General features: G+C 39.5%; 1 protein-coding gene across 4 annotated transcripts in view; it reads left to right on the top strand.

Moving 5' to 3' along the window:
• The window catches only part of ALB (albumin), a 39,317-nt gene extending 36,193 nt beyond the window's left edge, over window positions 1–3,124 (top strand). For all 4 annotated transcript variants that reach the window (XM_074867013.1, XM_074867014.1, XM_074867016.1 and 1 more), the window contains 5 exons: window positions 87–225; window positions 730–953; window positions 1,489–1,621; window positions 2,635–2,691; window positions 2,932–3,124. In XM_074867013.1, coding sequence (XP_074723114.1) covers window positions 87–225; window positions 730–953; window positions 1,489–1,621; window positions 2,635–2,685 — 547 coding nt within the window. In that variant the 3' untranslated portion in view covers window positions 2,686–2,691; window positions 2,932–3,124. The remainder of the gene's footprint in view (window positions 1–86; window positions 226–729; window positions 954–1,488; window positions 1,622–2,634; window positions 2,692–2,931) is intronic.
• Window positions 3,125–19,943: the final 16,819 nt, after the last annotated feature.

The following is a 19,943-nucleotide window of genomic DNA, read 5'->3' as shown; positions in this document are numbered from 1 at the left end:
TCACTTCTGTTTTCACGTCAGTGGTCTAGCTCAGTAGAGCATTCTTCAAATGTGAGCAAACAGTCATTTTGATATGATTTTTTCAGAATTCTGACCCGCTACACTAAGAAAATGCCCCAGGTATCGACTGATACCTTGCTTGAGATTGGACAGAAAATGACAAACGTTGGTAAAAAGTGCTGCCAGCTTCCTGAAGACAGACGCCTACCTTGTTCTGAGGGATATGTGAGTACATTTGCTTATTCTCTCTACTTCTCCTGCAGACTTCTTCGGTTCTCAAAAATGTTGAATTCTGGTGAGATAGTAAACTCACAATGATAAACCCCAAGCTGAGCATCTACCTACAAGAATTCAAAGTCTGTTCATTTTTAATGGATGTGAGAACCTAAATAGTTGTCTGATTGTAGCTTGTGAAAATTTTAGCTAAACTTCGCTCTCCCTCAGAAAACAAAAGTAAATCAGTTGGGTCTGTGACAGCTCGCATTTGGAAAAGTCACTAAAAAAGTACTTTTTGGTTGTAGCACAATGGACAGACTGTTTGCAGATTAAGAAATGCCCAACTGCAGGAATACATATTTATTTTAAATTTTAAGACCATGCCATTTCCACAAAGGTGTTTAGATACAACAGCTTCCACTTCCAGCTATGCTATTGTGACACAAACATCACATTCTTCTGTTACTGTAGAAGGTGTAACCCATGTTTGTCCTTCTTTCCTTCTCTTTTCAGCTGAGTGTTGTGATTCAGGAAATGTGCAGGAGACAGGAGACCACACCTATAAATGACAATGTTTCACATTGCTGCAGCGACTCCTATGCTTACAGGAGACCATGTTTCACTGCCATGGAAGTAGATACCAAATATGTGCCTCCAGCATTCGACCCTGAGATGTTCAACTTTGATGAAAAACTGTGCACTGCTGCTCCTGCTGAACGGGACGTAGGGCATATGAAGTAAGCTAAAAGAAATACCTTGTTGAAAAACTTTTGAAGTGTAACAGTCTAAGGGGGGGTGGGGTGGGGTGGGCAGAAGGCAGCTACAAACCCTCTGTTTTGTCTTCTGACTGGGACTTGATTAACGACTGAAAGAAAACTAGATGGAACTATGTGTTTGCACTGAGCTTATCAGTGCATAACATCATGTAGTTTGGAAGACGCAAAATAAGGTATTTTCTTCAAATAAAATCAGTGTTTTAGCTGACCAGTTTTATGCAGGTCCACTGCCAGTGCAAGTCTTAAGATGTACTTAATTAAGACAGCATACAGATCATTTCAATAAGTTTTTCCCACCTGTAACCAGGATAACAAAAAGCAAACAGATGGTTGTGGTAGACTGGAAGTTTGGAGTCACAAATAGGCACAGACCCCTCTAGGCAAGACAAAAACCACCCTCATAAATGAGCTGTACCTGCATAGAATGGCGCATTTTAAATTGAGGACTCAAACTACAACAGGTAGCATTAACTGTGTATTGTGGCTTTGTTTTCAGATTGCTTGTCAACCTCATTAAACGCAAGCCCCAGATGACAGAAGAACAAATAAAGACAATTGCTGATGGTTTCACTGCCATGGTAGACAAGTGCTGCAAGCAATCAGATATCGAGACATGCTTTGGGGAAGAGGTATTTCCTATCTCCTTTAAAAAAAACCCAGACATATACAGGAAACTGGAAACTCACTAGGAAACCATGCACTACGAAAGTTGTTCTGCAGACTGCTATGATTACTTGTCTGCGTGCCCTTAAAATAAATTTGCCTGCAGAGTATAATGTCTATCTTGACTGTACAGATTATAGTCACAGGTTATAGTCATTGAACAATTTCAAGTGGAAAGGTTGTCTGGAGGTAATGTAGTCCAGTCATCTGCTCAAAGCACGGCTAAATTCTAAATTCAGTAAGGTTCTTCAGGGCCTTGTCCAGAAGAGTTGAATATCTACAAGCCATAGTTGAAAAATATGTATGTGTAGAATTTAAACTATATCTCCAGCATATGTAAATTTCCTTTTGTGCTACAGATTCTTGTAGAACTCTGAAGGATTACCAGTAAAAAGTGCATCTGGATTAATTATCAGAGACACCTAGCAATTATAGATAGATTGGCAGGGTGAGTCCAGCTGATTATGTCCTATGAACAGTTGTTCCATTTTTTCCAAACTCATCAACCACAAATACATTAATTCATTCAACATTTACTTCTCTTCAAAATGACCACAGGAGAAGTTTATCTGTAGCCATATTGCTAGGCAAGTGCAAAGCATTTACAAGAAGTATAAATGACCATTTCCACAAGCAACATCATTATCATTTGAAGCATAGAACTGTACTACTAATATCTTAAAGTGCATATTGATTGAATCCTTTTTTATTTATAACCAAAGTATTGCATAGGTAAATGTATTAGGAAGACTTAGGAAATTATTATTTTGTCTCTAATTCACTGTAAAAGTTTATTTTCTACCTTTGCAAAATTGAAATATACCCAACATACAGGAGTGCACAGATTCTAAGGTTAGGAAGTACCATTAGAATTATCCTCTGAACCATAATGCAGACACAAGTTTATAAAAGTTCCTGCTCAAGCACTACCTTGCTCCCTTGGTTTCTCTCTCACAACTGTTTGTATTCCTTTTTCTAGGGTGCAAACCTAATAGTCCAGAGCAGAGCCACATTGGGAATTGGCGCTTAACAGGTGGTAGGTAACAGCAATAATACATATATATTGGATCATCTATCTACCTACCCCTCTCTGCCCACCCTTCCACCCGTTTAACTCCTTCAACTCAAAAAAGCATCTAGCTTCCCTTTAACCACCAGGCATTTGCTTTTTCTAATGGGTGGTTTACCATCTGCCATTACATAGCATACAAAGAGTTGAAGTACTGCTAGTATGCTACTATTTCACAAAATAATCCTTTTTGTTTCTCCCATCTAGGTTGCCAATACGAAAAATATGAAGAAAAATACTTCTGTGTAACTTCTCCCACCCATTACCTTTTTTCCTTTGGTATTGAATGAGTATTTCATAAATCTTCAGTGTTTTGTCAAACCACATGCTTCTCCAGAAACTTTCCAATTCTATTACTTTGAAAAAAATGAATAATAAATAAAAGCTTTATAAATCTGCATCTGTCCTTGTCTGCTGGTGATTACCATAAGGCAAAGCTCTGCAGTGCTCCCTACACAAAATGGTTGGTCTAAGTAGTATATATGTAGGGCAGGGATTCCGTTGTTTTTTTTCCTTTTTCTTGTTCTTGGAAAGTATATATGAAAGAATATGAAAGGTGGCAAGACATTTAGCTAGACTTTAATACTCTGATTCAACTCCAGGTTCATTTTACACTTCACTTGAGCAATTATAATTACATATTAAAAGAACGTTCAAAGGAACTGTTCAGTCTAAGTAAGATGACTAGCAATGAGCTCTTATAAAAAGGAAAAAAAAAAAAGATTTTTTTTTAACATCAGCCACAAATCAAGCATCTCTTTGCTTGCAATGAGTTGCAAACAGGTCTGCTTTTAGACACTTCTTTTCATAGCTTCAGTTTTAAAAACAGCTTTTGACTTTAGAGATGTCTCTTGAAAAGCCTACCATCTAAATCATGCCCTTCATTGCAGGAAGCTCCCAAGAGAGAAACTGTTTGTTTCTATGCTGCTAAAGCAGCGCAATTTTGTAGTAGATATTTAGTTTCAGTCCATGAACACAAAACCCCCAAATCTTCTACATTTTAACAAGGACCCTTGCATAATCCTTGCATCGTTAGAAGAGCCCTTGCATAATAAGGCATTTCATAAGGGCAGTTTTCTTGGCCTTGAAACTCCTTGTGCCTGTAGTTCATGAACTGGGAATCTTCTCCAGAACCATAGAAGTACACTCCGAATGAAACAGAGACATTGGGTTGAAAATTTAAAAGGAAGAATCATCAGTCTTGTTATGATTGAAAGGTTTGAACATTCAATCACTGTAAGTCATAATTATGTATTGGTTTAGAAGAGTTATGTGACCCCAAGGCATTCACAAACATCTCATTCAAGATTTAAAGTTTTGTGAATTTGAGCAAGAATCATCAGTCAGTTGCAGTTAAGCACCTTTCCCCTTACTTTAAGGGAGCACAGTCATCATAAAGACCATTCCTATTATCTAATTCACCATCCAAAAACCTGACAATCATTCACTGCAGCTAAAACTAACCTGCTCTAGGACAGTGTAAGCTGTAGTTTATTAGGACAAGTTAAGCTTGTTCAAGGAAGAGGTTTGGTGTCAATTCTGAGGCCCAGAAATCAGCACTAGCCCCACAAATCTGTCAAGAAGTGTGCGTTTCTCATTAGATTTCCAGCTAATCCCCACATCACAATTCTTACGTGTTCTGGTAATCTTCCTGTCACATCTCGTATGGCTTTTCAACTGCATGATGAATAATTCCAAATACAAAGCAGGTTAAGGATTCCATTAAGATTTAGTAATTGAAAATGTGTTTATAATTAATGTGTTTGTAATTTTGCTGGCTCCAGAGAGATACAGAATTAATATATACATTACTTCCAAGCTTCATTTATCATTTATCAATGCTGAAATGAGTAATGTGTCAAGAAAGTAGCATCGAGTCAAATATCAATATACCAAAAATATGTGAAAATAATTGATTTCCCTCCACCCCACTCCCATTTCTACAATTCAGAAGAACCCATCTATTTCACTCTTGCATGTCACAGTGTCTTTCAGTTTGCATAGAGACTGCAGCCAAGCTGCAGCACTTGAAGTATCTCAAGCCTCAGTGTTGATGCAGTTTTGAAAATTACTTAAGAGCTTTTGCTCCCATGCTGAGCAATCTTCCTTATATTACTGGGCTGTGGTTTTCCACAACTGATACGGTTTTGTCCATCTGGGTTTCTTTGTAATGAGGTGACTTTCATTTTTTTCCTTGTAGAATCTGAGTTCAGAAGGAAAAGGAATAAGCACACCTGCAGCTGTAGCTAAGACTGCACCTGTACAAAAGTATTCTTTAACCACTTAAGCATCGCCTAAAGAGGTAGGGAAACCTCCCCCTAACTACCTGGAAGATACTCAAATTTCTGCTACCAAACCGGAATGGTGGCTTCAAATTTCAGAAAGGTCAACTGTTATGATAACTATTAGCATGACACCTGTGACTTGTGTTCATGCAGTAGCTTTTGCTGGGTTATTTCAAGAGCCTTTTAGGTTTTATGTTCCTTCTACTGCAACTTCCAGTCCCTAGAACTCACTGAAAACTGCACAAGTATTCCTGAGTATTCAAGGGGGAACAACAAAACAAAAACCAGCACATCAATTTTAAGGCAGACAGGAGTTTTTTGAAGGCCCCTCTCCTTGCCTGCAAACGACTGAGTTTGCCCCATCAGCCAGAGCACTGCTGTAAGCACCCATTTCCTGTACCGTGACAGTTCCCTTGGCAGTTCTGCTGGTATGGGATCTGTCCTGGAGAGGCTGACAGTTAGTGTTGCTGTCTAGATAAAAATAGAAACGCCTTCCCTGCGAGGTGGTGTCCCAGGAAACAACATGATACTGTTGTAATAGATCAAGATCTAAGCCAGCAACACCTTGTGGTACTGAGTCCTAGGAGGAATTAGACACCTTGTAGTCTGCTTCTGTTTGTATGCCCCATTGGCCTTCTTTTTCCTCTACAGCACAGTATAATGGATGAATATGTAGTTGTAGTTTGTGATCTACTGTTAATCCTCAGTAATACATGGGCTAGTTTTTACTTTCTCCATTTTCATTTTTTTGTATGCCCACATCTCTTTCTTATATATCCTCTATAAATGTTAGTGCAGCCATGACCACTGAACTTCTAATATTCACAAAAACTATTCCTGTAAATAAAGTTTTCCGATCTTTGAAGAAAGCATGATGGAAACTACACATCCATCTTTTACAAGAAACGGAATTCTGACAACATCAACAACTAATACAAATTGATAGAAACCTCCTCAGACTCAACTCTTCTAAATTAACTTATTTACTATATGTAGGTTCCTTATGCTAAGACAGAGAAATAAACAAAGTTATTAATTTTTAACAAATACAAAACTTACCATTGCTGGGCAAAGAAGTTCTACCTGCAGATTCCAAAGTTTTCAAAGTAACAGCCAGATCCAGGTGTTAGAAATGCTACTTTTCTCTGAGGTGATTAGAAAGCAAGGTCTTTATTTTACTGCTCCTAGTGTGAAAGGGTAAGGCTACATCCATTTCCTTCTGCCTTCTCGTTCAGTCTTTAATTCCTTCAGCTGACTACACCTCGTCTGCATCCATCAGACTCCCCTCCCACCTGCCCTAAACTCCTAGCTTTCTTCATCCTTGAATTATTCAACCACCCTCTCTTCTCCATACCTCTACCACACTCTGAGTCATAAAGCGACAGCTGTCCTGCCTGTAAGCACAGTTTCCTATATCTTTTAAAACAGCAGGTATTGGTAGTGGTCTTCTTAGGGGCATCCCTAAAAGGTTTTGTCATCTCTTGGTCATGGCATTTTGTCTTACTTCATGATTTCTCATGGTCCCTCTGAAGTTGATGAAATGTCATGACCTTTAGGCCTCTGTTGCTCTGCATTCATTGCTGATCTTTGGGAACTAGGGTTAGTGACATGACTCTGGAGTGTCTCTTGTCAGAAGGCTGCTAGCTATGGCTTTAACGTATGGGAATTCCTTTAATACATGCATCAGCTTTCACCTGAACCTTTGAAACCATTTATACCTAATTCATGACAAAGCAAATACAAAAATGATTGGGTAGCAAAAATGTTGTTCCAGCTCTCTGCACCAGCTTACAATGCCAATCTCACAGCACTCAGCCTTAGTAAAAATACAGTAGAGCATGTCCAGGGCTTGGTAATGGGCAGTGGCTTTGGGCCAGGGCATATTCCCGGGTTTCTGAAAAATTCTTCTTGGTTACCCAAGTACATAGCCCTTTTCTGCTCTCAGATAAGCCTTGTGAAACCTTTTTGACTGCATCACATCAAAGATGCGCAAAGTTTTTAAGATATGCAGGGAAGTCCACTAGTACATTTGGGTGTACATTTTCTTAATATAAATCTTTACAACCTATTTGACTGCCTAGGGCTGTTCACTGTTATCTCATACTATAAGGGTATCGCTTGCCTTGCTGCCCAGCAGAGGATATGTCTTTTGTGTTAATTATGAGTATGCACAGTTTAGTAGTCAATGGTGTCTAATTTACTTCATTTTTGGTGGTTTCTGATTCATGATTTTTTACTGCCTTTGCCCAAAGACCAAATGTGACTTTTCTGCATACTAACACTAGTAAATTGCATTTCAGCTAACATAAAGCTACTATATGCCAGGGGTACCAGTATCAAAACACATGGTATGTCACTTTGGGTTCAGTCTGGGAGACCTTTACAGCAATTTACATTTGTATGGTTGATTGTTTACAGACACTGGTTGATAACAGCATACAAATTATTCCATTGTCTTCAATCTTCTTTGTTTCCAGGCTCCCCAGCATGATCTACACCTACAAATAAACCACAATAATCAAGTGGATACTGTTTATTTCTTTTATTTTCTCCAGGTTTGCTACATGCAAAAACCAGAAAAGCTTTGCTTGAGATGCAGGTAGGAACACTCTAGTTGAATTGCCTTCCTTCTTATCATGTCCTTACAAGCTTTGCAACCATGTCAATAATTGGTTGGAGTTAATTGTGCATAATTTCATAGGGAATATGAAATGAAACACCCCTATATTCAGCCTACTGGAACACATAAAATATGCTAACTATGATTAATTAAAGATTATAGTTTTGGGGGTTTGGTTTAGGTTGTTTTGGGGGTTTTTGTTGTTATTTTTTCCCCAAGCAGGATGAATCCATACTTCTTTGAAGATTCTACTTTCCCATTAAAAAAAGATAACAACAAAAAAACTCAGTGAAAGGTAAGAAACTTAATTTTCAATGAACATTCTCTACTTCTAGACAAAAATATGGTTTTAAGTAAAAAAAGTTTACAGAAATCAACAAAAACCCCAGATAACATAATTTTAAATTGTATTTTTCAGCATGTGGGAATCCTCATTATCTTACAAGTAATTGCTTTCTATATGTTGAAAATTTTTCAATGAATGCTAAAGGGCTTCAAATTTACATATTGATACACATTGCTGTATGCGAAGTCCTGCCTTTTTTAAATGCATGAAATGAATGTGGGACAATTGAAAACTGCCAATTGATCCTCTCTTACAGAAGTCTTATGGTCACGATTTGTATCGAATCTAACCAGAATCCAATCTAATAGTTCTTTTTTTTCAGGATCTCTAAAATGAAAAACCTATCAGTGTTTTCCAAATAAAGTGTGGATACCTGAGTTTATTTGACACTATTGGCTAGAGTACACTTGTGTGTGTAGGGGGTAGAAAGAAACAAAACCAATCATATTTGTATATAGTCCTTGCTGAGCTGCACCAGTCATTTCCTGTAACTGTATTATAAACATTTTGAGGGTGAGCTTGAGCTTTTCCAGACAAGCACGCAGATACTCTGTCACTAGAGAGCTCAGGGGACCTGGAGAAGCCTTTAAGGACATAGAGTTAACAAACATGAATGCTTTAGGACTAGGCAGTACAAGGGTGACATTTTATAATATACCTGCGTATATTTATAATATACCTATAATAGGCCTGTTTGGTCTATACCAGCTGAAGGTAGTGGTACTATCCCTTCAAAAGTTGGTGAAAAACTGACATTTTTGTAAACTGTAACCCAGTGCCTTACTTTATTCCCAAAAGGAGCAAATTCATGCATTCCCACAGCAACTGCAGCACAAAGCCTCATTTTTCCTTCCTTTGTTCCCTAGAATCTAAATGTGACTTTGTCCGGTGGTTCAGAAAGTTACAGGAAAGAAGTTTTAAAGCAGTCTAAGTGAACCATCAATTTAACATTTCTCATTTCAGTAATATTTTTTTCCCTTTGACTTATGCTTCTGCTTTTCCACAGCACAGAAAATGCTCAGCTCAGACAGAAATACCTAAAGTTCCGTTGAAACTGGAAGCGGTGCCACCTTGCACATCCTCACAGCACAACCCTCTAATATGTGCATGGCAGGGCCTTGGCAGATCACCCCTCCATGACAGAGAGCACAGCTTGAGACAGGACACATTGCCTTTTCTGAGAATATTAATCCTAACCAATAGATCTTAGTAATGAAGGGAATGCAAAAAGAACCTTCAAAAATATATCACTAACCATGCTGAGGTGGAGAAATACTATCTGTTATCATTAACAATTAAGAGCATGAAGCACCTAGAAGCTTCTTAGATTCAAGCAGTAGAAAACACACAAAAAGGAGTCCTCATCTGAGGTATTTATATGCGACATAAAGTTTTGGATAGGAAAACAAACAAAAATAACCCATTGGAGAAGAGAATGAACCTGGAAAGACACAGATTTCTGGGACCACACCTTACCATTTGAATGAACAATTCACACTGCTGGACATGTCCTTTGGAGTATGCACACAATTATGTGCAAAAGCATTGAATTCCATTGGAAATTTTAGTCCCAATGACTTTATTTAGCTTCTTGTAGCCAGCTGTGGTCTCAGCCCAGTCCTTACAGAGAGTTGCTGAAGTCTTAAAGTGCAGAAGTCAGAGTGCCTGGAAGTCTGAAACATGCCTCTGTTTCACAAAGTACTTCTCTTTCAGGGCCATGGTCACATTTTATCAGTATCTCCAGAAGCGCTGTGACAAAACGCATAGCTCACCAAGTGAACAGAGTTGCCCATGTTGCACGCTGGTGTGGTGACAATGAGGTGGCACCAGAGCATTTTAAACCACCAGTAGGAAATTAATATTTATATTATATTCCCAGCCAACCCAGACTGACAAGTAACCATCACAGAAAAATCTGTCCCCAGAGTTAAACAACTTATGGATTTATATACACACATGTATTTTACAGGAATCTGAATTGATAGAATCATACATAAGACCTCTATGCAGTCCCATCATTCTCATGTTCTTCCCTCTCAATTCTTTCTTCTAGTCCACCACTGGATAAAATCTATCAGGAAAACTTCACAAAGCACGGGGTGCAGCAGCTGACTGCTTGTGCTAAAGCTGACCCTGAAATAGATCAGCATTTCCTAGCTTTCAGATCTCCCAGTGAATATTTCCTTCAATCACACCAGAGCCTAGAGCCCAGTATGCTGTTCGAGGAATATTAGAATAACAAAGTGTCATTCCTGGAATAGTAAGGAAACTGCTCATTTTGTACTGGATAAATACTTTTTAGTCAGGTAGAATAGGGCAATTTGAAGAAATATGGGTATGTGCTTAGAAAAAGCTGCACACACCTTTCAAATACTGAGGTCTTTCACCCACTACTGCCAAATCAGATGATTTTTCCATCAAAAAATACTAAAAGAAAAACACCTTTCTTCAGAAAATGCTATATTTTCAGTTTGCAATATTCTAGTAAACACACCTGTATTTTCCTAGATTTAATTCTCTACCTTCCTTTCTTCGCTGCTTTCCCAGGAAAAATAACAACTCTCAAAAAGCCTTTAATTTAAGAAAACACAAAGGGGAGAAAAATGGTAAGTATGGGAGTGAAGATTTCTCCATTGTAAAACTCTTGAAATCTTTGGCTATCATTATATTTTTATATACAAGTGTATAAATATGTATTTTTTAATATGGAATGTTGATAACCTTTTGGGTCTGAAGACACAAGGAGGCATATGGTGACTTTCATGACTAATTGAGGCCATTAGCAGACACAAAAATGGATCTTATTTTCTTAGTAAAATCTTGCTGCTTAGAAGCTTTGTGTAGCATTACAAGGGCTTTAAAATTTTCTTTTCATTACAATTACATTCATATGGTTGCGAGAAGGTCTGCTTTTCTTCATGCTCCTACACTTATTCTGGTTATCAACTACAAGTGTGCAGTTGAAAACTGCTGCAAACAGCACAGTCCCAGCACTTGCTTGAATCTAAAGGTATTATAGTTTTCTCCATCCAAAAAAAAATGTATTTTTGTTTTGTTAAGTGCTTCCATATGTTGAATTTTTTCAACCTTAAGTGCATTTTTCCCCCTACTGCGATGATAAAAATAATTGAACCCCTCTAGATCCCAATAATGTCAGACTTACATAAGAAAATAAGTTCTCAAGGGGTTGTCTCTCTTCCTTTGTGAAACATGCTCATTATTGTAGCTTGTTCAGATATGAAAAGGAATCAAAGAATTAGGCAGGATTCACAAGTAGAATTGCAAGATTCTGAAGAAGTTTAGAGAGACAGGTTTCACAACAGACTAAGTGTCCAAACACCACTTAAGAAAGCAACATGGACAGGCTGTCCCCAGATTTGAAAATATGGTGAAGAACAGAGATAAGGAATAATCTGCAACTCTTATACCATTCTTAAGCAAGAGACTTTCCAGAAGTGTGCCCATGGTTCCTATGCTGCTTTCTGAGTTAAGTCCTTCTGATTTTAATGTAGAATAAAACTGATGCTGAAGCTGTGTCTGCAACTGTAAATGAAGGGAATAGCACATACTCCTAATTAGAAATGAATGTTACAGAAGTATCAACTACAGCAGCTAGTTTTAATCAGCTTTGGAATCCAGATCCATCTCTCATGTAGATAGCATCTGATAATTCCTTATAATACTGCAACACTTATTTTACGTTTTGCAACTACTGTATGTAAGAATCATATCAAAACCTTTGGTCACTTCAATAGGAAACCAAATAATTAAATTGCAAGTCGCCCACAGATGAGAACAAGTATGTCACACATGACAGAATTATACTTCAGTTGCAGTTCTTGTCAATGATGGAGCATATTGTCAGAAAATCTATCAGGATGACTCAGAACACCTGTCTACAAACTGAAAATAATTTTATTTTCTGAGAGAAATTAATACATCTACCAGTCTCCACTTTTTCCAAACAAAAATTGTGTCTGGTCAGAACTCAAGGGTCTCTTTTTTTTTTTCCAAATCTTTGGCATCTTGGATCACATTTCTGGAGACTAGTAGGCCTTATAGTTCCCAGTGTCTCCAAACACCACTGCCTTTAGGAAGCAGAATTCAGCTGAGAACATCTGTTTAGCCAATAACACATATTGTTTCTTATCAGCGTAAGTATCTCGGTTGACTAGACTGAAGTCTATACCCTAGCAGAGGTAGGTCCTATTGACAGGCTTACCTAAAAATATCAATGTGTATTCAAGAATACTATTCCACTGCTCCTCCTACTGTGAAGGAAGAGAAACAGAGAAGACAGTTATGGGAGAAGTAGACATAAAGTGAAATAGAAATAGAGCCACAGGTGGCAGCCATAGTGTATGTCCTTCTGGACATAGAGTACAGTTACAAACTTCGAATGATGTTGCAAATCTGTGTGTCAAGTTTCAGTGACTAGCTCTAACTCTGCCTTTGACTTCCTTTCTAGATTGCTTCTTCTTCTCATTAAATGCAACCCCCAGATGACAGATTGACAAGTAAAGAAAATGATTGCCAATTTTACTGCAATGACAGACAAATGCTGCGAGCAAACAGATGCTGTGACATACTTGGGGAGAAAGGTATTTCATATCTTTACAAACTGCTTGACGACAAAAACTGACATAGCAAATATCAGTGAATGCATTTAGATCAAGTAATTCAGCCAGCTAGAGTGGCCATTTGTACAGCTGGTTTTGCCATGCGTTTGCCCACAGATAAACTACACTTCTATGTACAGACTACTTAATCTTTACATTGCACTTCAAAACATACGTCACTTGTGACACATGTAAGGTAATTTCCTCATGACTGATCCACTTCAGGCATCTCACACAGGAAAGAGGAAAATTATAGGAAAAGTATGTGTAAAAGGAGGGGTCCAAGCCAAATAATTAAAACCGATGAAGAGCTGAGGTGATTGTGGTCTCAAGTTACGTAATCCATTTTTTTTCCAGTTTCAACGGCATTCATTCCTTTAACCTTACTATCTCTGCATGCTACGTCAGAACAACTCAGCAGAAGTCAACATTTAAAAAATAAAAAGCCGAAACAAAGCTATGTGCAGCAGTTGAGAGGTCTCAAACCACAGTTTCAGAAGGTATAAATAGCGGTTCCTAAGCCTAAATTCTGCTCTGAAAGGAAATTAAGAACTTGACAGCATTTCAGACTTACCATACATTTTGGTTACATTTTCCATATTATCATCATCCCCTTCAGTGTGAACTCATTAGCTCCAGAGGAAGTATTCCCTATAAACAATTAAGAAAATTATTCTCTCTAGAATGGTATATTCTGTGTTTCTTGACACCAGACTAATAGATATAAACTGTATGAAAGGTTGTGCTCAAGGTCCCTTTGACCTTCTCTTTCTGCTATGTTTGTAGTCTAGTCTGCAAACCCCATAGCCCTAAGTAGAACCATGTTAGGAAATGGTAGCTAAAGCACTGCACCTTACAGCAGCAACGTCCCTCTACCACATGTAAATATTCAGACCAACTAGATATATAATTATATGAAAGATTTCTCTGCTATATTATCACATGTGAAACCTAATGTCATGAGACACAAGGCCTCAGTCCTAGAAAAAGATGACCGCAAAACAAAATTGTAGAAGATTTCAAAACGTAGCATAAAAGACAGGAACTCTCTTGGCCCTTGAAGAGCTCTAAGTTTGAGACTATGAACAAGTCATCTTCCTTGATGAGAGTGCTCCTCTAATATCACTGGCACTAAAGGTTTTCAACAGCTTTGACTCACATAATGGATCAACACTCTGTTGAGATGCAGGTTCTGACAAGGCATCCACAAGGTGGATCAGGAACATAAAACATGCCTTTTCAGAACACAGCATACATTAAGGACGGGTTTTATAGCTTTTTTTTATTTTTTGGTGTTACAGTCCCAATTCATGAACCTAGTTACTTTTGGAAGTTAAGCTCTGCAGCAGGGCTCATCTTGCTTTCTTTAGGTCAGAGGCAGAGAGAACCTGGGTGACTAGCACTAACGCGCTTAAGCCTGAACTGCACCTTGGACTTGTGACTCGCCAACTTTAGCAAGTGACTTCTTGGTTGTTTACGTAAGCATTAGACTTGTATACTGTCTTTTCGGTTTCTCTCAATTTAGGTTAACAATGCTAATGATGGAAAAGCCTTCTGCTCAGCCTCTACTTTTCTTCTTTCTTCCTGGTGGTAACAAAGTCACTTAAATTACTCAATGTCTGAGAATCCATGACCTTTACATATCCTTTTCAATTCTGTTGTCTTCTTTAAATGGGCAGTAAAGGAATACTTCACAAATCTTCATTATTCCAGTTTACTGTTTAATTCTATAAAGCAAAAAAAAACAACTCATGCAATGCAGCAGTGGTTTAATGTGAGAGCAGACATAGCAGAAAGGAAAGCCATTGCCTCCTTACTTTTCCATTTCCTTTCCTTATAGAACACCTATATAGGTTTGATAATCAATTGTAGCAATTGTGGCTACTTCCATTGACTCATTTTTAGGAGGTAGGCCATTTTAGACTCCTGTCACTATTCTTTTTTTTTTCCCTACCATGTATTTCTGCTAGGTAGACATACTCGGACAGTCCCTTGTATGAGGGGAGCAATTTTATGTACCTTTCCCTCTACAGACAGAGAAGCAAACCCTTAAGTCTCTAGAAGCCTAAGGCATCCTAAGCTTTCCTGATCATACAGACATGCAGAAGCTACAGATATGATTCAATTGTCTAAAAGTAAGCGTCTAATGCCATTTGAGATACCCCAGGTAACCTGTCTGGTCTCTATCTACTATTCCAGAAGGTCACAGGTCTTTTCTGAGCAATGTGCCATCCTAGCCAACCCACACACAATACTGCAACTACCCAATGACATGTCACACTCAGCTCCTGTGTTCAGGGAACTCAACCCTACCATCTGTGCTTCCATCTTAAACCCAAGATGCGCACACACAGGGAGTGCTAGTCCGTGGAAAACAAGAAAATGTGAAAACTGGAAAAGTCAACATATTTTTCAAAATAATTAAGTAGAGGCTTTAGTCTGAAATGACTATTTAACAGGGCTTCACAACTGTTCTTGAAAATTATTTATTCAAACATAACCTTACTTATTACATGAACAACCTAAAAGTTGTCAGGAAAAAAATGAGGATAGGATAGGAGCCAACAACCCATTACAGTGTGGCCTGTTTAGGGAAAAAAGGATCTGAGAGACAGGGTCTTTGACTGGAGAAAGCATCTCAAACAGAACCTTACAGAAACCTGGTGGAGTGGAAGAAGAACTTTCTTGTTGCAAGTGCAAGGCAAAAAGAGCCACTACGTGCACTTGACCCAAGGGAAATCCCCATCCCTTTCCAAAAGTGATACAAAATATCGGGCGGCATGGCTTCAAAAGGGGATTTGGACTTGACAGCTCTCTCTGCTCTGTGGGGCCACAGTTAAGTCTCACGCCTGAGGGGTAAGCTGCAAATGGAGTCATTTTAGGAGTATACAGTGTAGAAAAACTGAACCAGTGAAAGGATGACTCTGTCAGAAGAGAAAGCCTGGACAAGGCAATACCAGGCACTTGACTCCAGAACTTAAGGGAGCATTTATACTCCCCAAAATTAAAACTCCACTAGATCCAGAGTGAGCTGTACAATGCTCAACGTCTTGGGAGCAGTGGCTTTCACAAGGCAGCTGCAACGATTGAATTGGGGCCTTCTCAAAAGTACACGTATATTGTTTTGATACCTGAGGGAAGATATAGTAAGTTCCCTGCCTTACTCTAAAGTGCTGCATAAGCAGGTCACTGCAACCTAAGTTTGCCTTGTGTTAAGATAACAGTGGTCGTGTTGTATTAAGATAACTTGTTTGGACATTCAGCAATGGTGTTTCACTTGGCTAGACCATCACACCTACAGGTGCCAGATAAAGACAAGGACAAGTTGTAAATGTCACCCTTTGTACTTTGTTGTGTCCAGTTCAGTTGCAATCAACCCACGGTGGGATTTGGAACACAGATAAAAGTAGGAGTGTTTTGCTTAGGAAGTTAAGGGGAGGCTGGGTGGGGGGCAGAGGATTTTAAATTGAGGAATTCCTTACTACTTCCATTCCAGATATTCATCTTATGCTCTCATAATTAGCTGGCATATAGACTTTGCTTTCCAATAAAGGGCATATTGTGTTGTTAACAAAAATGTATGCAGCAGCCTCTACAAAACATGACTCCTTTAAAGGTTTCACACTACATACCGGGCTGCAGGTCCCACTGCCAATACCCAGAAACCACCCAGAATCAATGATTACTCCTTTCCTCCCTCTTCGGGGGCAATAACTACTTCAGTCCAGACTTTCCAGAAGGACATTCATTGCACTGAATACAGAAAGGGGAAGAACCTCTCCTGGAATAATCCTCACCTAAGGCAGAACAAGGTTATACCCAATGAAACCCTTTCATTATGGTGTGAAAGAAACATCTTACAGAGCAAAAGCAGACACTCAGTTCTCTTGATGAAGCCATCCTGGCACCAACACCATCCCCTGAACTAGACTGGAACTGGAACTCCTCAACAGAGGTGTCAGTCCTCCAAGTTCAAAATAGGTATCTGGTTTTGCTCCTTATTTTACTATCAAAAATGTTTGCTATAAAAGAGATCACCTTTGAGGCGAGCAATAAATCCTGGAGTTACCAGAATGTTTCTTTTCTACTCCACAGAAGAGTATTTTGCTTTTGACATGGTCCTGGAATTAAGTGGAGGTGGATGAGTAGGGCAGGGTGGAAATCTGAATAGTAAAACTCACAGGGTACGACTCAGTCCTCATGTCATGAAGGTGACCAAATTGCACTTCAGATGGAAGTTTTGACATCCTGTACTTGGAAAGAATGAAGTAAAAGGCTGATTGCCTGCTGTCTGGAGGAAGTGGGACCAGTGCCATGGAGCTCCACTTCTGCAGGCAACAGTGGTGGGATGGTTGCTTTTTCCTCTTATGCTCTTGTTGCTTAACCTGGGAGAAAGGCACAGCTTCATGCAACTGAAGCCGGGAGAAGAGCCTAGAATATGGATCTTCTCTTAGAAGCTCAGGAGTAGTTACCTCAAGAACAGGTCACCCAGGAATCCTTCACCATGTATAAACAACAATCACATCTGTTAGGGTAATAAGGTGACTTTTCATGGCATTTCAGTCACTGACTGAACCTCTTCAAGAGAACTAGCTGGCTCTGTCACCCTGCTACCCACAAGGTCTTACACAGTCTGCAGACATCCTGGAGAGCAGACATCCCTCTTTCAGCATCCTGTCAGTGTCACAGCAAAAATAAAGGGGAAGAGAAAGGGCATGAAGGGAAAGAGAAGTCACAGTGCAAGAAAGGTTCTGACTTTTATGTTAATTTATCTTGCAAAGAGAGCTATAGAATCTGTAGCAAATTAATATCCTGTATGTGAAGATTTAATCTGCCAGTTTGTTAAAAGACTGTGTTCCTTCTTTTTTCTCTGTTATACTCCAGAAAAATTTACCAGAATCAAAGCAGCTGAAGACAAAGTAAGATTTCTAGTGCTTGACCTTAGATGCAGTAACACTGAAGGACCAACAGCATGACTGGCAGCCCACTAATCTTCACCAGCTCCTGTAATGGGCCAGGTTTTACATCTGGTGCACCAGGACAAAGGAGGATGGCTGGGTTGCTAAGACAAGACTTCCTTGAAGCCCCTCTTAAGAGTGATCTGCCTTTGACACTGTTGTATGCAAGATTTTGCCTCTCAAAAAGGAGATCTGTTTAACAGAACTGGACTGTAAAGAGAAGTAAAGCTTTCTCCTATGTTGGCATGCTAAGAGACCTACATTACAAACACCCACCCAGACAAGGAGTCCTCAGACACCCGTCAATTTATTTCCAACATGGGACCACGCAAAGCACCCTGTGTACCTTCCAGCCACATGCCACTCTGACACAAAGCACGCAGCAAATGTGTCCTCGCAAGCCCAGAGATAAACGGGATAGAGAGAAGCACTGCCAGAAAAGCAGTGAGGAAAGCTGTTTCATTCCCAGCCAAGTGACTCAGAGGAACCAAAGGACGGAGGATTTTGTTGCCAACTTGTGGCAGCACGTAGGCATGCACGGCCTGGGCGTGCTCTCACCTGCACTGCAAGAGGTTATCCTGTCTCCTGTGCCGACATGCTTATACACCCACGGGGTGAAGACTCCCGAAGACTGGGACTCGAGGAAAAACTGTCAATTCATATCAAACCAAGGGGCCACACAAAACTCCTAAGAGTTACTAAAAAAAGGGGAGAAGCCAGACATCATACATTAGTCTTTTTGTTCCCTCAAGTTAAAAGAATTGGAACAGGATCCTTTTAGCTATACAAATTATGGTTTGCATTACACCATGTACATCTTTTCAACATATATGAGCAAAGAGGCATGGCTGGGGAACAAGAGAATACTCTAATACCATGTCAAAAATAGCCTGGTTTTCATGAAAGAAGTCATACTTCTCTATGTACTGACAGTCCATGAATTCATAAAGCCTTTTAAAAATAACAAGGTCTGGATTACATATATAATCAGAAAAGAGGTTAGGGCATACACTGTAGGCAAAATATACACACTCAGGAAATAATCTCCAGGTCAAACAAAAGTTCATAAATTATTTTGATATAATTAGTAATTTGCAGGCACTGAAAAGAGCAAGTCTTACCATCAGACTTCCCGGCATAGCCAAATAATATTAAATCGTTTGCGGTGATGAAGTGAACAACTTGGATTTCCTCCCTTGTATTGCCTCCAGGCTACATACACCAGAAGAGATTTTCTGAATATACAGGTAATAAAGCTTTATATAATATCTCCGATGCCACGCCTTCAGTTCTGAGGCACAGATTCAGCAATGAGTGCCAATTGTCATACTGTCACAAGAGAAAACCTTCCACTCTCTTCAACAAGCTTCAAAGTAGACCCTTGTTGCATTTAGGGTGAGAATAAATTTGGTAAGAGATAAATCCCCTTGCGTTCTAGCCGGTCCTCAGAGATTAGAGGGGCTAGGGGTGGCTGGACTTATCTCTTAATAGGTATGCCAATTGGGGCTGTAACTCTAGCTCTGACCCAGACGCCCGAACAGCCTGTATGCTGTAGGTCCAGTTGCGTTCAAAAGAAGCCGTCAGATTCATGAATAGTGCGGATTAGTTGCCGTCACTATAGGTCTGACCCAGCCCAAACAGCCATACACTGTAAGTCTGGCTGCATTCAAGAGAAGCAGATTCATGAATAGTACGGTTTATTTTCATGCAACATCTACAGATTCTTTAAGATTGCCTACAATAAATGCACACACTGCAGGTTGGCTATATAGCACTACACAAAAGAAAAAGGATTGCAATCACACACACAGTTCCCGGGTATACACTTGGCGTAGCTGAGGAAATCTTACCAAAAGGTGTCCCTTCGGGGGCGGGGTGGGGGGGGGAGATTATCGTCCCTCAAAGTTAGGAACAAACTTGGGGTACTATTTATCTTAGTAGGTATGTGTGAGTGGGTGGGACTGTAGTCAAGTCATTATTTTTTGAGTAATGACATAATTCATTTCATGGTGCCAAGGGGTACAGCTGGTTTTTGTGGGAAAAAAGAAGGAAGACAAGAAGCAAGGTTGACTTGGTGTGAGGGGTGCCACTGGGTTGTGTGGGAAGAAAGGGAGGATGAGGCACAAAGTTGGAAGGTTGCTACAAAAATCATCTTTCGAGAAAAAAAAGAGTAGAACAGGAGATAAATCTGTCCTTGAAATGAAAGACTGGGACTGCACAGCCTACGCCCCGCTTTATATTCCTCCTTGGCGCCACATCCACCACAAATCACTGGACCTCCATCCCATCCTGTGCTTGCTCTGGGCACCCTGTGTCAAGGAAATGTGTGTTTTGCAGATTTCTCACTGTTTTGCTTTTCTCACGTTTCAACACTTAACAACCCTAAAAGCC

This window comes from Strix uralensis, chromosome 4 (assembly GCF_047716275.1).
Source record: "Strix uralensis isolate ZFMK-TIS-50842 chromosome 4, bStrUra1, whole genome shotgun sequence".
Taxonomy (NCBI): Eukaryota; Metazoa; Chordata; class Aves; order Strigiformes; family Strigidae; genus Strix; species Strix uralensis.
Note: the sequence above shows the minus strand (reverse complement) of the source record. Positions and strands in the feature narration are given on the sequence as shown.